At 36.8% G+C, this 17,948-nt stretch overlaps 1 protein-coding gene across 1 annotated transcript in view; it reads right to left on the bottom strand.

Annotated features, from left to right (window-relative positions):
• Positions 1-17,948, bottom strand: part of LAMA2 (laminin subunit alpha 2) — a 672,905-nt gene that overhangs the window by 367,280 nt on the left and 287,677 nt on the right. Inside the window, 1 exon segment of the mRNA XM_047732179.1 lies at positions 10,483-10,643. Within this exon segment, the coding sequence (XP_047588135.1) occupies positions 10,483-10,643 (161 nt within the window).

Raw genomic sequence — 17,948 nt, 5'->3', positions numbered from 1 at the left:
TTGAAAAAATAGGATTAAATAATTTCAATATTCAATTAATTAATAACCTGAAGCAACACAATAGAGTAGGAATTCTAGGGACTCTAAAGATGGACAGGTCAAGGCCTCTGTCTTTATTTTATTATTATTTTTTAAGATTTTATTTATTTATTTGACAGACAGAGATCACAAGTAAGCAGAGAGGCAGGCAGAGAGAGAGAGGAGGAAGCAGGCTCCCTGCGGAGCAGAGAGCCCGATGTGGGGCTCGATCCCAGGACCCTGGGATCATGACCTGAGCCGAAGACAGAGGCTTTAACCCATTGAGCCACCCAGGCGCCCCAAGGTCTCTGTCTTTAAAAGTCAACATCTAAAAAAAAAAAAAAGTCAACATCTAGAGCCAGGAAAAATGATACATTTACAATCCATTATAATGCTAGGTGGAACAGGATTGGGCCTCTGAGAAATCAATTATATTATAGGAACACAGAGGAGGAAGGACTAATTGTGCTACAAAGGCTTAAGGAGGCTTTGTGACAGGAGTGGCATCGTTTGCCATTTTGTAATTTTGAAGAATGGTTTAAAAATTCACCTGTTGGGGGCACCTGGGTGGCTCAGTGGGTTAAAGCCTCTGCCTTCGGCTCAGGTCATGATCCCAGGGTCCTGGGATCGAGCTCCGCATCGGGCTCTCTGCTAAGCAGGGAACCTGCTTCCCCCTCTCTCTCTGCCTGCCTCTCTGCCTACTTGTGATCTCTGTCAAATAAATAAATAAAATCTTAAAAAAAAAAATTCACCTGTTGGAGGAGATAAAATGAGAGACCCATCATTAGCAAAGAGATTGGAAACAAGAAATAATTCAAAGGGTAGATGATTCATTATTTATTTTTTCAAAACAGATACACTGAATAGTTCCTGTGTGCTAGGGTCTGCACTTGGTTCTTGGCTTCCAGTGTCTTTGCCCTCACATAATGAATTTTCAAGGCTACTCTGAGATATTGTTCTTTTCTCTCAGGAATTGTTAAATCATTACAGGTCATTCCGCAGGAGGTAAATCAAAAGAACTATACTCGATGCACCAAAGTTGGCAGGAAGAGGTAAAATGTCTAAGAAAGACAAGACACTGGTACTCTTTCATCACCATATGGTGCAATAAAGTGTTAATTCAATAAGCCTGGAGTGCTCAAACCCTGCATATTCTAAACTGAAAAGACCATTGAGTGACCAGCTCCTGGGAGATAACCTATAAGCCCTTGGAATATTCTGCTTGATAAAAGTGTCTTTGTATACCTGGGGTCAGGGGTCACATCAGACAGTTTATGCTAATAATCCCATTTATGGTAAATGTCTAGTTTTGTTTCCCCATGACATTGCACCACATTTATCAGCTTACATTACCATTTATGGTGAATGCATAGTTTTGTCTACCTGGGGCCCTGAGTCACAATGTATCAGTTTGATCTCTGGGGGAACAGGAGACTGGGTCAGTCATATGAGAGCTTCATACCTCAACGACTGACCTCATACCTCAAGACTTGGGTGAGTTTCCTTGGTTGGAATACCTCGTAAGTATTGTCATACATTGTTTCTGGGAGAAATAAATATTTTCCGTATGATTCCGTTGGGAGAGGATGACTGGAAGTCTGCATTTGGTTTCTTCTAGACTCTTTCCTATGCACCTCTGTCTTTGCTGATTTTAATCTATAGTTTTTTTGCTGTAATAAACCATTAGGGTGAGTACAAAAACTTTTCAGAATTCTGCGAGTCCTTCTGGTGAATCACTGATAATGACTGTGGTCTTGGGGGCCCCCTACACACCATAGTAAAGATAATAGGATGTTTATACCTAGAAAAACAAGCTACCCAAAGTGATAGTTTTGCTTTGTTGTGACAAATCTTCAAACCAAAACATTTTAGAACTCTTTATAGGTCTTCAAGCTAATCCTATTCTACACCACCATGCTTACTTCAACCCTCCTCACAAGTAACGATCAACTTCCGTAAGATCCGCATAGACCTTACACATGACTGCATAGGATGTCAGCTTCATGTCACAGCTTTAAGTTGCAGACTCCTACTTATTTAGATCTGAGTCTGCACCACATTTTTTTCTTGAGTGGGTGGTAGCTGGGCTCATTGGATTGAAAAGTGCTTGGTTCTGATTGTTCTCAGGTTCTACAATAGACAAATACTAAGCCAAAACTAAATAGTAAATATGCTGGATATAGTACCAACTTATGTATCTGTCCTTGTGGCTTAATTAAAAGGGCTTTTGAAAGCTGACAGGAACATGAATTGAGGATAAAATCTTTTTAGATCACTAGAGTTCTGCTTTCTGGTCATGCCTCAACTTGCAGAGAATAAATTAGTTATTGCCTGTTCTACTTCCTTCCTCCTTTTCCAATCTTCCTTGAGAGTATATCTAAGTAATTTCTAACTTAAGGATTGTGTTTCCAAAGTTTTCTTTTGAATGATATTAGCTTCAAAACAGGGAAAACATCACAGTTTGATATTTAATGTATTTTTAGAGTGGCACAATTCAAACACAGAGGCATAGTGTTCCAGGACTTCTACTGAAACTTCTAGGGAGACAAGTTCCCCACCTTCTAGTAACTTGATCACATAGAAAATCTTGACCGCTTTCTTCTCAATTCTTTTTATGGGTTCTAAGGTACATAACTACTTTTTCAAAACTTCTTTGTGGTTCATCAACAATGCCATACATGAAGTGGCTATGATTATATTCCTGATTCATTTTTGGAAGATCTTTCTGATTTGAATTTTTGATTCTCAGATTGAGAGTGAATCTTCTGCTTTATGGGTAAGTTCCTTGAGCAGTTTAATTTATATGCTGTCAGTATCAAATTATTAATAAAAACCTATGTTATTTTTTACTATTCCCTTACTTGCTATTTTTACTCACTCATTCATCAAATCTGATGAAGATAGTCTGATGATAAACAGTGCCTCTTCCCTTTAGACCAGTGCCTCCCAGCCTGATTTTTATTTTCAAGCCCTTAAGGAGCCTATTTCATTACCTATTTTATTTTCATACCATCCTCACCATGAAATCTTTGTTCCACAGATATAATCTGTGTACAGGTGCACTGTGTCCATATGCTCGCCATATACATAAAATGAAAATGCTATGTTCACCCCTCTTAGAGCCAATTTTCATCCCCTTCTGGAGACATGCGTGCTTACGACACATATTCTATTGCACATATTTAGCTGAGTACATAAGTAGGTATGTTGTGGTCTACCCTACAAAATATTTATGATAACTGGCCTTTCTCCTTTGGCAGTTTTTTCTCTAAAAACAAAGCTTAATTAGAAAAACCTTACTAGGTTCTTTTTTCTTAGAGTCAGACACTGTTGGGTTGACACCAATTTTCTTTTTGCTAGAGTTCCCTCGGCAAAGGCTCTCTCTAGAGAAATAGAGTCACGATTGGTTCCCTGTAGCCATTCTCAGGAAGTCGCCTTCTTATAAATTAGGTACAACTTCAGTGGTACATGTTTAACCGTGATTGTTAGTCAACTGGGAATTCTACTGACAAAGTTACCCGGAGTATCTCCAGTGACATTTAAGTTATTTTTTGTGATAATTGCTCCAGAAATGCTGTAGTCATGCCTGTTTTTTGCGGGGTGTGTGTAGTCAATTACAGATTTTCCTTTGTTATGGCCTTCATTCTAACGCATCCAAGTATTAAAAGAAGTTAACACAAGAAGGATAATTAACTAATTAGCAGTATTTGTTGAGCGCTTACTCTTTAAATACACTGTTCCGTGGCTAAATAATAAGTAGTTGGTGGTTAGAAGCAAGAAGAAAATAGAAGAAAATTAGTTCTCACTTCACACAAGTTTATTTAGCCTTTAATATTAAAAATTGAATAACACAGTATTTCTCAACTGTCGCTGCTGCAGGAGACAAACTCTGGAATGCACTTCTCATGCTAGGAAATTTACATCTGTAATTTAGATTCAGGATCAAACATATAAATTGAACACCTTTTGTAGAAATGCCTAACAAGTTAATGAGGTGATCACTGCTATATATAAATGGGAAAGGGAAACACAAAACCAATAAAAATCTTAGCACACACCATGCAAATCCCATTAGAGGAAAAGAGTAGAAACTTACTTCTACTCATAAAAAGAAATACAAATAAACAGAAAAAGTAATTAGTATTTATGATGATCCCTTATACTTTCAAAAGCCTTCGATGTTATAATTACACCTATTGAGAGTTAGGCAAGAAAGATTTAATATCATCATTTTATAGATTAAGAAATAGGTATCAACCAATCTTAGTAACTTTCAAATCTCTGCAACTGTTTCATTTTCTTTCTTCCTTCTTTTTTTATGTATGAGTCACTGTCAGCTTCTTATTGATTGATGGAAAAAATAACAGAAGTGAGGCTGACATTAAATAGATTGCAAGTTGTGAAAAGATAATAAAGGAAAAGACAAAGATGTTACAAGTGATTACTGCAGGAGAATGATTTCTATCAGGGGAACCAGGATCCCAGCTTTGCTAAGAAAGTGAAGATGAACCTTGAAAACTGCCTAGCATGCAAAGGGCCAGGGCCAGTGGTAAGGTTTTCCCACCCTTCTAAATAGACTCTGAAATTCCAGAAAGAGCTTGGTGCCCCCAAGGAATGTAATTCAGGCTAGAAGACAGGGACTGAAGCTCCAGAACATTCTGGGAAGATAACCCAAGGTCAGATCACATAAGCTTGTTGGCCAGTAAGGACTTAATGGAAAGTGCGGTAGAAAACCCAAAGCAAAGCATGTGAAAATACACACTTTGATTTCTAATCTTTTACTTCACTATTTATCTTTCTGTTATAAGACTTTGATAAAATAAAAGCACATGTTACAACCTAGATCAAGGTCAGTTTATATTATGTATCAGAGTCTGTAATCCAACGGCCTTTGAATGGATAACATGACACCAAACTTCAAAAGAGCCAATTTCTAGCATGTGGTACTTAAAATAAATACCAAGTGTCCGACCAGCATTTACATTCAACTGACTTATATATCTGGGAATGCTTCCCTCTTGTAACTCACAAGAAGATAGAGGAATTTCAAAAATGTTAATAATGTATATTCATGTCTTGAGCTAACATTGTTTTCATATTTTGAAATATAAGGAGGATGATGTTCACTAATATCATTGAGTAAACAAGATATAACAGATATAACAGAATATCTATAAAATTGATAGCAGTTGATACATATTAATTTCATTGACCTCTTTTCAAATCAGGAAATCTTTTTTTCCTTTGATTAAAGAAATTTTAAATTAGGAATTATTTCAAAGCACCAGAAAAGTACACATGACATTTATCCACTACCCATAACCTAGAGGTTGAAAAATATTAACACTTCTCATGTGTGTTTCAGATATATTTTAAAGGAATATTTAGGCACATTTGAATTTTACTTCATGTCTATCCTAATCCCTTCCCCTTTTCTCTAGAGTTCACTAGTCTCTGAAATTCTACATATCAGTGTATTTAAAAATTTTTAATTTATGTAAGTGTGTGTCCACACAATATGAAACTGTTTGGTCTTTTTTTTTTTTTAAAGATTTCATTTATTTATTTGACAGACAGAGATCACAAGTAGGCAGAGAGGCAGGCAGAAAGAGAGAGGGGGAAGCAAGCTCCCTGCGGAGCAGAGAGCCTGATGTGGGACTCGATCCCAGGACTCTGGGATCATAACCTGAGCTGAAGGCAGAGGCTTTAACCCACTGAGCCACCCAGGCGCCTGAAACTGTTTTATGTCTTACAGTGTCACACAAATGACAGCACAGTGACATTGGTTTTCCTCACCTCACCTGAAGTTTCTGAGATTTATCAATGCTTAGGCATGAGGACCTATTTCACTCACTGGAACAGCTCTTCTATCATATTTCATGAGTGTATTGCACTTCATTTTTCTTACTGATATATGGATATTTCGATTTTTTTCTAATTTTTGAAACAATTAGGTATATGGTGGACATCTTTTGCTTCTTTCTGCACAGTGTACAAGTTTCTTTAGCATGAATGTCTAGATGTGGAGTTGCTGAGTCACAGACTTCATTATCTTAGTGATACCAGATACCCTACTGTACTCCTAAGGTCGTAGTACTAATTTACCCAAATGACAGCAGCACTTCTCTTGGTTTTCACCAGGATTTGGTATGATTTGCTATCTCCCCATTTAAAGTTTTATCCTATATTCTTCAATAATCTTCTTGAAAAGTATCTCCACTTAAAAATACTTATTTCTAAGTATCATATAGTTTTTGTTCCTATTCGGAATATTTTCATTCTATTTTCTAATTGGTTATCACTGACATATAGAAATGCTAATGTTTTTTATAGACAGATTCTTGCATTCTTTGAGCCACTGGAATGCTCTTCTGGTTTCAATATTCTCCTTGCTAAAGAATGTACATCATCAAGCAGTGTTTTCAATACAGTTGGACTGACAATGGCAAACACACATCATGATATTTGTCTCTTGCACATATATGATATGATATATGCAATAAAAACATATCTAACACATATAAGACTTTTTCTCTCAATCTTGACTTGTGGGCAAGTTGCCTACTGGGAGCTTAGGTGGTAGATTTCTTTTTTATCTTCTTCAAATGGAAAATATTGAATTTTCTTTAATTCTTGACAATTCTTCTTTTCATCATTTTTGGATATTCTTTCTCATCTATTTCATCTAGTCTCTTCTTTGGCAACTCCTGCTACTTTTGTTAAATTTTATCCTTCTATGAGACACGCCACTTAGCATCTCATGTTTTCATGTGTTTACTTCCTATGTCAATATATAGGTGATATCTTCAAGTCTGCATTTCTAAAACTCTATTAAGCAGTTTCTAATCTTCTGCTCAGCCCATTCACTGAATTTTAAATTTCAACCATAAACAGTTTTTATTTCTAGAAGTAAATGATATTGACTTCTTTTCCAAAACTGCTTATTTATTTTAATATAGGGCCCTATTTTATACTGTTTCTCTCATTCTTTTTTATTCCTTTATCTTCACATCATGTTTTGTGATTATACATTTTCATGTATTTTATGATTAATATGATAAAAGTATATACTTTGCTGTTATATAAATTCTTGCAAACTATCTCATTCTTCTAGTTCTTGGTATACAAACATTCTGACTTCTGTGGCTCCTGATTTCATTTTGTAGTTATTTTTGTATCGTGAAGTGTACTGCTTTATGGCAAGCTCATCATCAGTTGAGGCGGCACCTTCTTTCCTGTGGGAATACCACTTGCCTGACATGTTGAAGAATTCTAACATAAAGGGAAAATAAAACTGACCCCATTCCCATGTGGTACACAGGTTTGGGTGTTTGCTTCCTCACTGCACACTAATTTTTCCCCACCTAGAGCCCCAAAGGAGAAAGAAAGTTACCGTTGCCACTGCCAGCTTGCAGGCGGAATATTCTAGTGCCTGTTTCACTGTCAGGGGATAATTTTAGAGTCTAAGCGTAAGTGAACTCAATTTTCATTTCCCTCCTTGAGTCCAAACCTCAATGTCAAGTCCTAGAGAGGCCATTACAACTTCCAACCTTATTTCCATTTGTAGATTAGGACCAGCCTCCTACTTCCCCACCCCATGACCTTTGTTGTTCAGCTCTGCTTGGGCTTATGCTTGTTAACTTATGTTTCTCTTTTGGGTCTGACATACAGAAATTTCCCTCTCTTTCCTGAATCAACATAATTACAAATTTACTTACTCTGTTTCATCCAGCATACTTGTACTGGAAGTGAAAGAAGTGGTGTCTCTTTTTCTCAGTATATCTTGATAGAATGTTACCCATTTAAAATTTACAATAGAAGTATATATAGGCCCAAGACTTCATAACCAAGTGCTTTCTTAAAGTATCTACATACTTCAGTAAGGACAAAGTTTCTTCCTAATGAAAGTTATTTAAAAAAATTACATGTTATAATGCAACCAAATAAACGTGTACGTGTTTACTGGTTAATATGCATTTTGGAAATGAGCAGTTATATTGATACCATTTTATTTGAATTTAAGTCTCCAGTATCTTAGCTTCTCAATGAAGTATTACTTGTTAAATACCATTTTGATTGATCCATATTTTTTCAAATAACCAGCAGACACACCTATGTCTCATCATGTTTTCGTAAAAAAGAATGGCCTTCCACATTTCTCTCTACATTGATAAATGTCTGTTCAGTATTTAAATTGCATGCATATTTTATTGGAATACTGTGTATTTATTACTCTTTTAAATAAGAGATTATATGTACTTAATTATAGTGCATTACATGCATGCATATTATGATATAATTCACTTGCTGTATGCATATAATTAGTGATTTTTAAAACTATGTGGATGTCTATTGAAATCTGTTTTCTGCAAGTTTTTATCCTAAAAGAAAAGGCAACTCTTTTAATTATGCTACTTATTTATTCTTTTATGATTTCTTAATTGCTGTTTATTGTCTTTTAACTGTCTGTGTAGAGCTTCAGATGTGTTTGTAAGAGGGATGGTTCTTCTTTTTTGTTTTTTTTATATATTTTTATTTATTTATTTATTTGACAGAGAGAGACATGGTGAGAGAACACAAGTAGAGGGAGTGGGAGGGAGCGAAGCAGGCTCCCCGCTGAGCAGGAAGCCTGATGTGGGACTCAATCCCAAGGTCCTGGGATCATGACCCGAGCCTAAGGCAGCCATTTAACCACTAAGCCACCCAGGCACCCCAAAAGGGATGCTTCTTCACTGGGACTGTAATTGCTCCGTACAAGACAGAGGCAGACAGAGAGCTGGCAGAGGGCAGGCAGTGGCTCAAAGAGCTCTCCCTCTGAGTCCTCCTAGTGGCTATAGCTCTCTTATTCTAGTCTTTCTCTCTATATTTACCAAAGAAAGGAAAAAATGAGGCCTGCATCTCTCCCTCACTTGTTACTCTTTCCTTGCAAATACTAGACATCTCCAGTGTATGAACAGTAGGTATATAAAAACATTCCTTTTCTTTTTTCCCATTTGATGTCCTGTATTCTAGAGACTGGGGAGATTTCCCTTCCATTCTAAGCTCAGCTTTGCCTGTCCTTTATTTGAACAAGTGATAAAACTCAGAGATTTCCATGGAGTTTTGTAAGAGAAATAAAATGCACACAAGCAACATTTTGGTAAATATCAGAGAAGATGAACTAAGCCTGTAGGACTGTCCAAAAAGACACAGAGAGTGAAGAGCAGAGGTCTCCTTAAACAAGTGATCATACACAGAAGGCAACACAGTCTTGGTCTGTGCTATAGCAATTTGTTATTTCAAATAATATTGGAATAAAATGTCCTATATCTAGGAAATTTACTATGTTCTAGTATATGACAGCTTTTACTATAGATTATGGACTTTCTGCCAGTTTACAGAGACAGGAGTTGTGTAGTTTCAGTAGGGAGAAAAAACACCTAAACGACCGATGATACAGCATACACTTATTATGTAACTATTATAATATTTAGCTTGTTATGTCAGACATTCTTGTCCCAATCAATATACACTTCACATTAATACTAATATTTACTTCCTGTGTTAGACTTTAATGTTTGTATGCACATACACATATAACAAATGGAAGTATATAATTTCATGTGATTTACAGCTTCCTAGATAAGACTAATGATTTAATAAAGGTTCTTAAAAAGGTTCCAACCATGATTGAGAGCAAAGGAAAAAAAAAAGTAACATTCATTTTTATATCAGTATGGCATTCTAACTTTTTCAGTGTATTCTGTCAACTAATGTAGATAAAACAGCTTAACCCCAGTGTTTTGGAACTGATTAGCACAGCTAAATGAAATCAGTTCTGTCATTTTAGACTTATGCATGCCTCTGTTTCCTCTATGCATACAAGCTGTGGTTGTAATGCCTCCCTCAGTGTTAACATGATGAGCTATTAGCTGAGTATGTACAACAAATAAAGTCATATTACTGAAAGTACTCTTAGGAGGAAAAATTGAGACTTTAATCAATTCCACTAGGGTTTCTTACATTTTTGGTAATAAAACAGAAGAATCTGAATGTAGTAATTTCAGACAATCTGGGTCTAAACTTCAAAAGATTATCTAAAATGCCAGAATATAACTCTTGGCAGAATTATTTTCGAGGTAGATGCAAAGCTATGGAAGGTTTGAGTGTATCGTTGCCATTTGTAATGCTATTTTTCAATTCACAGACTAGCTGGGTAATGAGGGAAAGGGGTTTTTGCTATGAAGTGACACCTCTTCCTAGGGTGACCAGTTCTTCTTGAGCTGGTAGAATTAGACAAATGGTGGATGTTTGGACATCCTGATTGTAAAGACACTTAAGAGGAGGGCCAATGGTAGGATAGATAGGGCATATTTATAGGAGAAGTTGTTACAATTCACCTAACGTCAGACAGAACAGAACAGAAAAGAAAAGGAAAAGGACCTTCTGTCTTGACAGCAGACTTTACTGGCATACACAACACACCTTGCAGTGACAGTGTCCAAAACAAGGGTCTTCATTTGTGCTCCCTGCACCACTGCAGTTACATGGCTTGCATTCTGGGTAGCCAGTGTAGCCTCGGGCACAGTGGTCACAGCTCACGCCTCTGAAGCCAGGTTTGCAATGACAAGACCCAGGTGCCAAACCTATGGGAAGACGAACCACATATTAACAACCGAAACACACACAAATTCCTAAAGTTTTCATGATAGTAACACTTATAATTCTTTTTTGACACAAAAACTAATAAAGAAAAGTTAAACCCAAAGGATATAAGGCTTAATTAGAAGTTGGCTATAAGTCTCTAACATAGCATCTCTTACATATCTTTATAAATATAAAGAATGAAAAAAGAAAGATAACATCTTGAAGCTCCTACCAAAATTGAGGCCACAGAAAAACTGTCACAATGATCAAGGACTCATTTTCATAGTTGATTAATGATACTCAAAGAATAAGCAGTGGCCTATGATACATGTTGCTTCATAGCTTAGATTACCATGAGATGGAAAAAGTGCCTGGTGGGTAAAAATATACTGCTTAAGCCCAAAATTAAACAACAATCATCTAAATATGACATCATTGGGTACAAGAACAACAAAATTTGTGGGAATAGATATTTTGAGAACAAGATATGGAGAAAAATGAAAGCAGTTTAAATTTACTTTTTATTTTTAAATCACCAAAAAACAATTTCTATTCTTCTCTTTGATTAAAAAAATGGAAAATGCAGATGAATAAGTACAAGTTATTGACTTTCAAAATCTGGAAGAGTGTAAGAGCAAAACAGCAAAATATAGCCCACACAAGAAAGGAAAGGAGGAAAGAAAGAAGCATTACAAGGGGAAACACACAGCAGGATGGGAAGAAGACTGTCAAACCCACATGCTAATCATATGTCATATGTTTGTGGTCTTACTGCTTTTGTTAAAACTATGTGTGGAGAACATTTAGAAGTCTACTTCACTGAAGGACATTTCTCCAGTGGGTAAGTGGGGGTGGAACCCTCGTGGGGACAGTGTGCTCTCAGGATCCATGGGGTCACAGAAAGACACAAAAAGTGTCTGAGTGCGGCAGAGCTCCCAGGTATAGGAGCAGGGAAGCCGACTACAGAGACAGAGCCAAGGAGTGAGCTCTCAGCTTGGGGTTACCTTAAGCTGTGATCCAAGTCACAATCAGACCACTGCTCTTTGAGCAGGGACCCCACAAGTGGCAGATACGGAGAGACCTCCTCCTTTCTTATGCATGAGGAGAGGCAAGGGAGCGCATGGCAAGAATCTGCTGGGATTGAAGACACCAAACAGGGCCGTGTGCCAGAAATAAAAATGTTCAGTCACAGGACGAGTGAGCTCGGAGCACGGCAAGAGACCACGGAGATGGGAGGGACTGACTGGTTTTCTCTGAGGGTGTACTGAGGCGTGGGGCCACAAGCTCTTGGCTCCTACGGGCCAGAGATTGGGAGGCCACCATTCTCATTCCCATTATCCAAAGCAGTGCAGAGAGCATTCAGAGGACAAAAGATCACGAGAGCAAACTCGAGCAGATTGCTTTAGCCTGGCCCCTGGCAAGGTGGTGCAATACCACTTCGGGCAAAGACATTTGAGAATCGCAGCAACAGGCCCCTCCCCCAGAAGATAAGCAAGAACATCCAGCCAAGACCAAGTGCACTAATCTACAAGAACAGTGGAACTCCACAGCTAGGGGAAAGCAACATATAGAATTCATGGCTTTTTCCCCATGATACTTTAGTCTTGGAAAGTTAAATTTTTAATTTTATTTTTTTCTTATTCTATTTTTTTTTTTACTTTTCCTCTTTCCTCTTTCAACGTTTTTTAACTAGTTTATCTTATCAATAACTTTTTTAAAAAAATCTTTCAAAATCTTTAAAAATCCCACAAAATCTTCATTGTTATAGCCATATCTTATCCCTTCATTATATTTAAACTTATTTTTGGTATACATATAGATTTTTTTCTCTTTAAAATTTTAGGATACAATTTCTTCTAATAGATCAAAATATACCCTAAATCTAGCACATGGCTTTGTTCTAGTCTCCAGCCTGATCACAGTCTCTCATTTTTTTTTTTCTTTTTCCAACCAACTTCTCTTATCAATTCCTTTTATAGAATTTTAAAAAAATTGTCATCTTTATAGTCATATTCCATCCCTTCATCATGTTTACCCTTAATTTGTGTATATATACATTTTTCTTTCCTTAAAATTTTGGAAGGTAGTTTCTTCTAAAAGAACAAAATACACCCAAAATCAAGTGGGTGGCTCTGATCTATTCACCAGTCTAATATACATATACATATATATATATATATATATATATATATATATATATATATAATGTATATATATAATTTTTATTTCATTTTCCCCCTTTCTTCTCCCCCCAGTTTTGGGTCTCTTTTGATTTGGCTAGTGTATATTTTTGGGGGTTCTTTGATACCCTTTCAGTATTTTATTCTATCACGCATATATTATTATCTGGATAAAATGACAAGGTGGAAAAACTCACCACAAAAAAAAAAAAGAACAATACTGATGGCTAGGGAACTAATCAATACAGACATTGGTAATATGTCAGAACTAGAGTTTAGAATGATGATTATCAAGGTGCTAGCTGGGCTCGAAGAAGGTATGGAAGATATTAGAGTACTCCCTTCTGGAGAAATAAAATCCTTTCTGGTGGGGAAAAAAGAACTAAAATCTAACCAAGTTGAAATAAAAAAAGCTATTAATGAGGTGCAATACAAAATGGAGGGTCTTACTGCTAAGAAAAATGAGGCAGAAAAGAGAATTAGTGATATAGAAGACCAAATGACAGAAAATGAAGAAGCTGAGCAAGGGAGAAAAACAACTACTGGACCATAAGAGGAGAGAATTCAAGAGATAAGTAATACCATAAGATGAAATAATATTAGAATAATTGGGATCCCAGAAGAAGAAAGAGAGAGAGGGGCAGAGGTATATTGGAGCAAATTATAGCAGAGAATTTCCCTAATACAGTAAAAGGAACACGCATCAAAATCCAGGAGGCACAGAGAATTGCCCTCAAAATCAATAAAAATAGGTCCACACCCTGTCATCTAATAGTAAAACTTACAAGTCAGTGAAAAAGAGAAAATCCTGAAAGCAGCTTGGGACAAGAAGTCTGTAACATACAATGGTAGAAATGTTATATTGGCAGCAGATTTATCCAAAGAGACCTGGCAGGCCAGAAAGAACTGGCATGATATATTCATAGCATTAAATGAGAAAATATGCAGCCAAGAACACATCCAGCCAGGCTGTCATTGAAAATAGAGAGATAAAAAGCTTCCAGGACAAACAAAAATTAAAAGAATTTGCAAACACCAAATGAGCCCTACAGGAAATACTGAAAGGGATCCTCTAAACAAAGAGAGTGCCTAAAAGTAGTAGACCAGAAATGAACAGAGATAATACACAGTAACAGTCAGTCACCTTACAGGCAATACAATGGCACTAAGTTCATATCTTTCAATAGTTACCGTGAATGTAAATGGGCTAAATGTCCCAATCAAAAGACACAGGGCATCAGAATGGATAAAAAAAATAAGACCCATCAATATGCTGTCTACAAGAAACTCATTTTATTTATTTATTTTTAAAGATTTTATTTATTTATTTGACAGAGAGAGATCACAAGTAGGCAGAGAGGCAGGCAGAGAGAGAGGGGGAAGCAGGCTCCCCACTGAGAGCCCGATGTGGGGCTTGATCCCAGGACCCTGGCATCATGACCTGAGCTGAAGGCAGAGGCTTTAACCCACTGAGTCACCCAGGCACCCCGAAACTCATTTTAGACCCAAAGACACCTCCAGATTTAAAGTAAGGGGGTGGAAAGCAATTTACCATGCTAATGGACATCAAAAGAAAGTGGGGGTGGCAATCCTTATTATCAGATAAGTTAGATTTTAAGACAAAGACTATGATAAGAGATGAGGAAGGACACTATATCATACTTAAAGGGTCCATCCAACAAGAAGATCTAACAATTTTAAGTATCTAAGTCCCTAACATGTGAGCAGCCAATGATATAAACCAATTAATAACAAAAACAAAGAAACATAATAACAATAATACAATAATAGCAGGGGACGCTAACCTGTTCACTGAAATGGAAAGATCATCCAAGCAAAAGATCAGTAAGGAAATAAAGGCTTTAAATGACACACTGAACCAGATGGATATCACAGATACATTCAGAACATTCCATCCCAAAGCAACAGAATACACATTCTTCTCTAGTGCACATGGAACATTCTCCAGAATATATCACACACTGGGTCACAAATCAGGTCTCAACTGGTACCAAAAGACTGGGATCATTCCCTGAATATTTTCAGACCCCAATGCTCTGAAGCTAGAACTCAAACACAAAGGAAAGTTAGAAAGAACTCAAATACATGGAGGCTAAAGAGCATCCTACTAAAGAATGAATGGGTCAACAAGAAAATTAAAGAAGAATTGAAAAAATTCATGGAAACAAATGAAAAGCAAAACACAACTATTCAAAATCTTTGGGACACAGCAAAGTGGAGGAAAGTATCTTGTGATGCAAGCCTTTCTCAAAAAACAAGAAAAGTCTCAAGTATATAACCTAACCCTACACCTAAAGGAGCTGGAGAAAGAACAGCAAAGAAAGCCTAAACCCAGCAGGAAAAGGGAAATCATAAAGATCAGGGCAGAAATCAATGAACTAGAAACCAAAAGAACAGTAGAACAAATCAACGAAACTAGGAGGTGGTTCTTTGAAAGAATTAATAAGATTGATAAACCCCTGACCAGACTTATCAAAAAGGAAAAGAGAAAGGACCAAAATAAAATCATGAATGAAAGAGGAGAGATCACAACCAACACCAAAGAAATACAAACAATTATAAGAACATATTATAAGCAACTCTAGGCCAGCAAATTTGACAATCTGGAAGAAATGGATGCATTCCTAGAGACATATAAACACCAAAACTGAACCAGGAAAAAATAGAAAACCTGAACAGAGTCATAACCAGTAAGGAGATTGAAACAGTCATCAAAAATCTCCCAAAAAGAGTCCAGGGCCAGACAGCTTCCTGGAGGAATTTGACCAAACATTTAAAGAAGAATTAATACCTATTCTCCTGAAACTGTTCCAAAAAATAGAAATGGAAGGAAAACTTCCAAACTCATTTTACGAGGCCAGCATTACCTTGATCCCAAAACCATACAAAGACCACGCCAAAAAGGAGATTTACAGACCAATATCCTTAACGAACAGGGATGCAAAAATTCTCACCAAAATCCTAGCCAAGAGGTTCCAACAGTACATTAAAAGGATTATTCACCACGGCCAAATGGATTTATTCCTGGGTTGCAAAGTTAGTTCAACACCCGCAAATCAATGAATGTGATACAATACATTAATAAAAGAAAGAACAAGAACTATATGATACTCTCAATAGATGCTGAAAAAGCATTTGACAAAGTACAGCATCCTTTCCTGATCAAAACTCTTCGAAGTGTAGGGATAGAGGGTACATACCTCCATATCATCAAAGCCATCTATGAAAAACCCACAGCGAGTATCATTCTAAATGGGGAAAAACTGAGAGGTTTTCCCCTAAGGTCAGGAACATGGCAGGGATGTCCACTATCACCAGTGCTATTCAACATCATACTAGAAGTCCTAGCCTCAGCAATCAGACAACAAAAAGAAATAAAAGGCATTCAAATCAGCAAAGAAGAAGTCAAACTATCACTCTTTGCAGATGATATGATACTTTATGTGGAAAACCCAAAAGACTCCACTCCAAAACTGCTAGAACTTGTATAGGAATTCAGTAAAGTGTCAGGATATAAAATCAATGCACAGAAATCAGTTGCATTTCTATACACCAACAGCAAGACAGAAGAAAGAGAAATTAAGGAGTTGATACCATTTACAATTGCACCCCAAAGCATGAGATACCTAGGGATAAACCTAACCAAAGAGGCAAAGAATCTCTATGCAGAAAACTGTAAAGTACTCATGAAAGAAATTGAGGAAGACATGAAGAAATGGAAAAAAATTCCATGCTCCTGGATTGGAAGAACAAATACTGTGAAAATGTCTATGCTACCTAAAGCAATCTACACATTTACTATAATCCCTATCAAAATCCCATCCATTTTTTTCAAAGAAATGGGACAAATAATCCTAAAATTTATATGAAACCATAAAAGACCCAAATAGCCAGAGGAATGTTGAAAAAGAAAGCCAAAGTTGGTGGCATCACAATTCTAGACTTTAAGCTCTGTTACAAAGCCGTCATCATCAAGATAGCATGGTACTGGAACAAAAACAGACACATAGATTAGTGGAACAGAATAGAGTGCCCAGAAATAGACCCTCAACTCTATGGTCAACTAATCTTCGACAAAGCAGGAAAGAATGTCCAATGGAAAAAAGACAGTCTCTTCAACAAATGGTGTTGGGAAAATTGGACAGCCACATGAAAAAGAATGAAACTGGACCATTTTCTTACACCACACACAAAAATTGACTCAAAATGGATGAAAGACCTCAATCTGAGATAGGAATCCATCAAAATCTTTGAGGAGAATACAGGCAGCAACCTCTTCTACCTCAGCTGCAGCAACTTCTTCCTAGACACATCGCCAAAGGCAAGAGAAGCAAGGTCAAAAATGAACTACTGGGACTTCATCAAGATCAAAAGCTTTTGCAAAGCAAAGGAAACAGTCAACAAAAGCAAAAGATAACTGACAGAATAGAAGAAGATATTAGCAAATGACATATCAGATAAAGGGTGAGTATTCAAAATCTAGAAAGAACTTATCAAACTCAACACCCAAAGAACAAATAATCCAATCAAGAAATGGGCAAAGGACATGAACAGACGTTTCTGCAAAGAAGACATCCAGAGGGTTAACAGACATATGAAAAAGTGCTCCACATCACTCGGCATCAGAAAAATACAAATCAAAACCACAATGAGATTCCACTTCACACCAATCAGAATGGCTAAAATTTTAACAAGTCAGGAAATGACAGATGTTGGAGAGGATGGGGAGAAAGAGGAACCCTTCTACGCTGTTGGTGGGGATGCAAGTTGGTGCAGCCACTCTCGAAAACAGCATGGAATTTCCTCAAAATTTGAAGATAGAGATACCCTACAACACAGCCTTTGCACTACTGGGTATTTACCCTAAAGATACAAATGTAGTGCTCTGAAGGGCACATGCACCCAATTGTTCATAGCAGCAATGTCCACAACTATGGAAACTATGGAAAGAACCTTGATGTCAAACTATGGAAAGAACCTAGATGTCCATCAACAGATGAATGGATAAAGAAGATGTGGTATATATATACAATGGAATACTATGCAGCCATCAAATGAAATGAAATCTTGTCATTTGCAATGACATGGATGGAAGTAGAGGGT

Source organism: Lutra lutra, chromosome 6 (assembly GCF_902655055.1).
Source record: "Lutra lutra chromosome 6, mLutLut1.2, whole genome shotgun sequence".
Lineage (NCBI taxonomy): Eukaryota > Metazoa > Chordata > Mammalia > Carnivora > Mustelidae > Lutra > Lutra lutra.
This window is presented reverse-complemented; position numbering and strand designations above follow the sequence as displayed.